Source organism: Hibiscus syriacus, unplaced genomic scaffold, assembly GCF_006381635.1.
Source record: "Hibiscus syriacus cultivar Baekdansim isolate YM2019G1 unplaced genomic scaffold, ASM638163v2 tig00110828_pilon, whole genome shotgun sequence".
Taxonomy (NCBI): Eukaryota; Viridiplantae; Streptophyta; class Magnoliopsida; order Malvales; family Malvaceae; genus Hibiscus; species Hibiscus syriacus.
The window spans coordinates 280,219-286,368 of NW_024062880.1; the positions used below are offsets into that span (position 1 = coordinate 280,219).

General features: G+C 31.7%; 1 protein-coding gene across 1 annotated transcript; it reads left to right on the top strand.

Moving 5' to 3' along the window:
• Nucleotides 1–2,902: 2,902 nt before the first annotated feature.
• Nucleotides 2,903–4,229, top strand: LOC120142411 (serine/threonine-protein kinase UCNL-like). Its single transcript, XM_039157119.1, has one exon. The coding sequence runs from the start codon at nucleotides 2,941–2,943 to the stop codon at nucleotides 4,168–4,170; it is 1,230 nt and encodes a 409-aa protein (XP_039013050.1). The 5' UTR covers nucleotides 2,903–2,940; the 3' UTR covers nucleotides 4,171–4,229.
• Nucleotides 4,230–6,150: the final 1,921 nt, after the last annotated feature.

The following is a 6,150-nucleotide window of genomic DNA, read 5'->3' on the forward strand; positions in this document are numbered from 1 at the left end:
GTCTCTAAATTTGAAATTTTAGTATTAAAATGAAACAAAAACTAAAGTTTTTAACGATAATGTATTAAAATGAAACAAAAACTAAAATTTAGATATGATTTTGAAAAAATTAAAAGTTTAAATAATAAAATGAACTAAGATTGATAGTTTAAATATTAAACGCATAATTTACCCTAAAGATAAAGCCTCCCTATTTCCCTCCAACCTCGTGACCTCTTTTAAGCTCATAATTCATGGTTTGTTGACCAAAACTCAATTCCATAATGTTTTGATTTAGTGCAATACACTTGTTAGCTAGCTTTAATAATTGAAATGAAATTTTAATTAAAATTCTTTTTTATTTTGATTAATATTATTACAATTTGTTGTACTTGAAGCTGACACAAGTACAAAATTAAATAAATGTTTCAATATATATATATCTATATATATATATGAGTATTAATGTTAGAGTACAGGTAGATACAAAATTTTATATAAAGAGTTACAATTTTTCAAAATAATTATCTTAAAAATTAAGGTATAAAATTATAAAAAAAATTTAAAAAAATATATAATTAAATCATTAATTAAAAATTATAATAAATATCTAAATTATATATGAGAATTTTAAAATTTTTAAAATTACGACCACTTTTAATATTTTTCTCTATCTATCCCTGATCGTGACAAAGAATATATATGAGTATTGGACGTGACAACATTAGAATATGATACCCTCAATTCATGATAGTGCACGCCCACATTCTCTTCTTAGATTACGGGGAGCCCCATGTGAAGCCCGTACAAAAACATATCTAATATAAGGTAGATTATATTAAAAATAATTTAACTATAAAAAAATTATATTTTAGATATCCATTTATTAAATATTACAAAATAATTATTAGAGTCCTTAAATAGTTGTAAAACGATCTCATAATGTTAAAATAGTAATAAATCTCGATAATTTTAAGGATCATTTTGTAGTAGTCTATTAAGTACAAAGACTATTTTATAACAATTTGATAAATTTCAACGACTATTTTCACTTATTTGAAAAAATTAATTATCATTTTGTAACATTTACCAAAAAGAACATTTTTACCTTTACCCCATTATATATATAAGTCAAATTCTCTTATTAGTCCTTATATTATGCTTAAATCATGGATTTAATTTCTATACTTTTCAGATTTTGAAATTTTAGTCCGACCTAAAATTATTGAGATGTAAAAACGATCAAATTAGAGTATATAAATTATACCTATGATTTATACATAAGACATGGATTAATATAAAATGATTAAATTTAATAATTATTAATTAGATCATGATCGAAATTCTAAAAATTTAAAAAAATTTAAAAACTTAAAATAATTAAATTATATAGGGTAAACTATGCATTTAGTACCTACACTATCAGTTTTAGTTTGTTTTAATACTTAAACTTTAAACTTTTTTAAAATCATACTTAATGTTGAGTTTTTGTTTCATTTTAGTACCCCACCGTTAAAAATTTAATGTGTTTAGTACCTAAACTATCAGTTTTGATCCGTTTAAAACCTAAACTTTCATCTCTCTTTTTTAAAATTTAATGTTAAGTTTTAAAAGGGGTTACTAAAATAAAACAAAAACTAAGCATTATGTATGGTTTTGAAAAAATTGAGAGTTTAGGTATTAAAATTAACTAAAATTGAGAGTTTAGGTATTAAATAAGAAATTTGCCCAATTATTTTATATAGACTAAATTTACACATAATATTGAGATCAGTACAACAACTTTATCGTTGGTATATATTCTTATTTTTCTGTCTTTTATTTGGCTATGTGCATCTTTTATTAACACCATACACGTGTGCCCCAATTTCCATTGCCAATGTTGTTTGTTTAGTGAAAGGGAAAAAAGAAAGGCCAACCTATTATCCACTTTAACCAACTCATTGCACATAAAATGACCTTTCATATGGATTAAAATCATCGTGCTCTCTTAATTATAAAATGCATAATAATAAAATTACCCTCAACATTTATAAAAATGGTCACTTTGCTCCTTATCTTTTTTTTGGAGCATTTTAGCCTCAATATTTTATTTTGGAGCAAAATGCCCCCTGGGGATGAAAATCGTCAGTTGATTAACGATCAATTCTTCCTATTAATGTGGAAAGTTCATGTGTGATGCCACATCATCAAAAAATATTTTAAATTTTTTTAAAATTATTAAAATTTAATGATCTAAATTGATCAAAGAACTTAATTAATCTAATTTATTTGTTTAAGGATTCTATTAAGTGTAAAATATATTTAAGGACTTAATTGATTTTTTCATAAGTTTGAGCGCTATTACACTCTTAAACCAATGATAAAATTACAATTTAATGTAAAGTACACAAATGATCCATCAATTATTAAAAGTTATAAAATAATCCTTCGATTATAGAGTGTTGCTTTATTGGGTCCCTCGACTATTGAAAGTTACAAAATGACCACCCGAGTATTCATTATGCTTTAACTCGTCATTTTCTATTAAAAGATTGATGGTATTTTAAGCTGAACATTAACATGCTTACTATTGTATGATAAAATCTGATCTTATAATCTCAAACGACTATCATATATCAATCATCATGTTAACGTCTAGCTTAGACAACCTCCAATTTTTAAAGGAAAAGTATGAATTTGAAACATAATGAATACCTGGATGACCGTTTTGTAACTTTTAATAATCTCTGACTTAATAAAATAATATTCTTTAGCTAGATGATCATTTTATAATTTTTAATAATTAAAATACTTAATAAAACAACCACAGTGTTTCAATCATAGCCCACCACCCCACCCCACGTAGGAGCCAAGTCTCTGTATAACTTAAAAACAAACTATATAAACGAAACCCCCGACGATCAAAACCAAACATTCTCATCTTCCTTTCTTCTCACTTCTCATCTTTTCTTCCCTGCCATGGAGTCTCCTTCACCTTCAGATTCTCTACAGTTCAATTTTGAATCCCTCAAAGCCATAAAAATCCTAGGCAAAGGAGCAACGGGCACCGTCTTCCTCGTCCACGACACCGCCACCGATCCCACCGCCCGTTCCCCGTTCGCTCTCAAAGTTGTTCAGAGGTCCAACAACGGCGGAGACCGTCGAGCTCGCTGGGAAATTGGGGTTTTGAAAATGCTTCACCACCCTTTTCTTCCTCGGCTTTTGGGTTGTGTAGAAACCGATGAGTTTTTCGCTTGGGGTGTCCCTTATTGCCCCGGCGCCGATCTCAATGTCCTCCGTAACCGTCAAAACGACGGCGTTTTCTCCGCCGGTGTTATCCGGTTTTATCTGGCGGAGATCCTCTGTGCTCTAGAGTATCTTCATTCGCTGGGCGTCGTTTATCGCGATCTCAAACCGGAGAATATACTCGTTCAACGGTCGGGTCATGTGACGTTAACGGATTTTGACCTTTCACGTAGTTTAAAGAAGAAGCCGTTATCGGAGATTTTGAGTTACGGTGAAAAGGACTGCCGGAAACCGTCGCCGGAGATTCCAGTTCGATGTAAATGTCGAGTGAAATTTAAACGGTGGATCGCCGGAAAGAATAGATATAACAAAGCTTTGAAGAAACCGAAATCAGCTCGTGTCAGCCCAGTGAGTCGTCGGAAATCGAGTTTCTCAGACGGGGAACGTTCCAACTCTTTCGTCGGCACCGAGGAATACGTCTCGCCGGAAGTTGTACGGGGCGACGGTCATGAATTCGCCGTCGACTGGTGGGCTCTCGGGATCCTGAGCTACGAGATGCTGTACGGTACGACGCCGTTTAAAGGGAAGAATCGGAAAGAAACGTTTCGAAACGTAGTGGCCAAAGAGCCCGTGTTCATGGGTCCACGAAACGCTTTGATCGATTTGATCGGACGGTTATTACAAAAGGATCCGAAAATGAGACTCGGGTATCACGGCGGCGCGTGTGAGATCAAGGACCATCCGATCTTCGAAGGAGTGAGATGGGACCTCTTGACGGAGGTGTTACGGCCACCTTTTATTCCGTCGAGAGACGACGGTGAGTTGACGGAGAAAGCGACGGCTGGACGAATAGATATAAGGGAGTATTTCAACAGCTTGAAGGCTCCGTCGGCTATGCCATCATCACCGCTACGATCACCGTCGTCGGAGCATAGACAGAGCGTTTCTTTCACGGAGTTTTAACGCACGCGTGAGAGAGTTTGTATGCACGTATATAATAAGCTTGAGTTAGATATAAATTCATTTTTGCTTTTGTTATTTTTACATTTTAATTCTTTTTATGTTATTAGTGTAACATTAAATAATTGTAGAAAGGTGAAAATGGCAAATGGATTATAAAACCATTATAAATTGTAATTTTACACAATTGTTTATGCATAGACTATGTGTATATTTTAAGGGTAAACTAAGCCAATGGTCACTAATGTTTGGGTTATTATTTATTTTCACCACTGATGTTTGAAAAGTCACAAATCAGTCACTAATATTATCGGTTGTTACAAAATGATCATTCGACGTTAACAATCGTTACTGTAGTAATAGAATGCTGACGTGACACGTTAAATCAATTGACTCAGCATGTTTGACCAACCATTTGACTCTTCTTGTTCTTTAAAATAACTAGCCCTCTTGAAAACAAGCATGTTGGGTAATTTCAAATCACCTAAAACTGTATAACTAGCCCTGGTTTCGTTGAGACAACCGGAGGTGAATTGGAGTTGTTGAAGGAGATTATATGGGAAGATGAAGAAGCCTTTGGTGGGATGAAGCTCCAGTTATTGGTTTTGAGTTGATTCATTGGCCTTGTGAACTCTTCAAAATTGTTGCATGAAACATCGTTTTGAGAGATTTTCTGGCCAATGTTTGGATAAGACGAATTACTCTCGGAAGAAAAGGATTGAAAATTTGTATCATCAAATGAATAGTCCACTATAGGCGATTGTGGGGAAAAAGTTGGATTCTTCATTTCCTGCAAATCAATCAACTTTCGTAAGGAAAAAAAATGTGTTTTTTGAAACAGGAACGGAAAGAACAGTGTTTTACCAGTTCATATATCCATTTTGCTTGAAAGGGATTCCATTAGAAAAGCAGTTCTTTTCTCTCTTTCCCCTGATTTCCTGGGATTATCCAACATATACCCAGAAAGATTTTTTCAAAAAAATGAACATGAAAACATACGAGATTATTCGTTAGATTATGATTGTTGGCTATCCTTGAATTGCTTATGATTGTTAGATTATTTGTATTTACTTTTAATATTATCGTTTTTGTTATTGTGTTTATCATATCTTTGTGCAGTTATCATGGTTAGCAGAGAGCGAAGGAAATTTGATGAATTAAAATTTGTATATAAATACGAGAAGATATGATAATGTTATTATGTTGTTAATAATTTAATCATATAATACATCAAAAAATAATTTAAAAAGTAAATTGTTTTATAATATCTTAGACTCGAGTAGTTTTGTCTGCAGGGTGTTTGTGCATTGTAGGGTTGTAAATGAGACAAGATAGATCACGAGCTACTCGAGATCGAATAGATCAAAGCTCGATAAATACTCAACTCGAACGGACTCGACTCAAGTTTTTAACGAGTTGAAACGAACTACTTAATACTCAATACAAAAAGCTCACAAACAACTCAAAAATATAATATATTAAAGTTTATTTTAAAAAAATAAATTATTAATAATACTTGTTAATTTTTTTTAAAAATGTAGTATAAATTTTTTATGTATTAAGGTTTAAGTTCTAGTTCGAGGCTTTAATCGAGTTAAGTTTAATATTTTTTTCATTTCGAGTTTTTTTTGAGTTTTTACGAGCTTCAATTCATGGTTTATAGCTAGAGTCGAGTTTAAAATTTTTTGGTTCGTAAGTTTTCGAACAGATTCGAGTTCCATTTTAAAGTTTTCGAGTCGAGTCGAGATCAGCAATACTTGAACTCAACTTTACTCATTTACAGCCCTAGGCATTTTCAATAATTAAAAAAATTATGAATATATATTAAATTATAATCACTACGTACTTTTGGAAAAATAACTTCAAAGTTTAATGGTAAAATTGAAATTATTAAAGTTTAGTAAGAAAAGTGATAAACAAACTAAAGTTCGGTGACTAGGAGTGTTATTTAATCAAAACTAGATTTCATGTCCACGTTCTTTC

Bases quoted from the DNA above. Each gene is read 5' to 3' on its own strand.
- LOC120142411 (XM_039157119.1), top strand. From the start codon at position 2,941: ATGGAGTCTCCTTCACCTTCAGATTCTCTACAGTTCAATTTTGAATCC.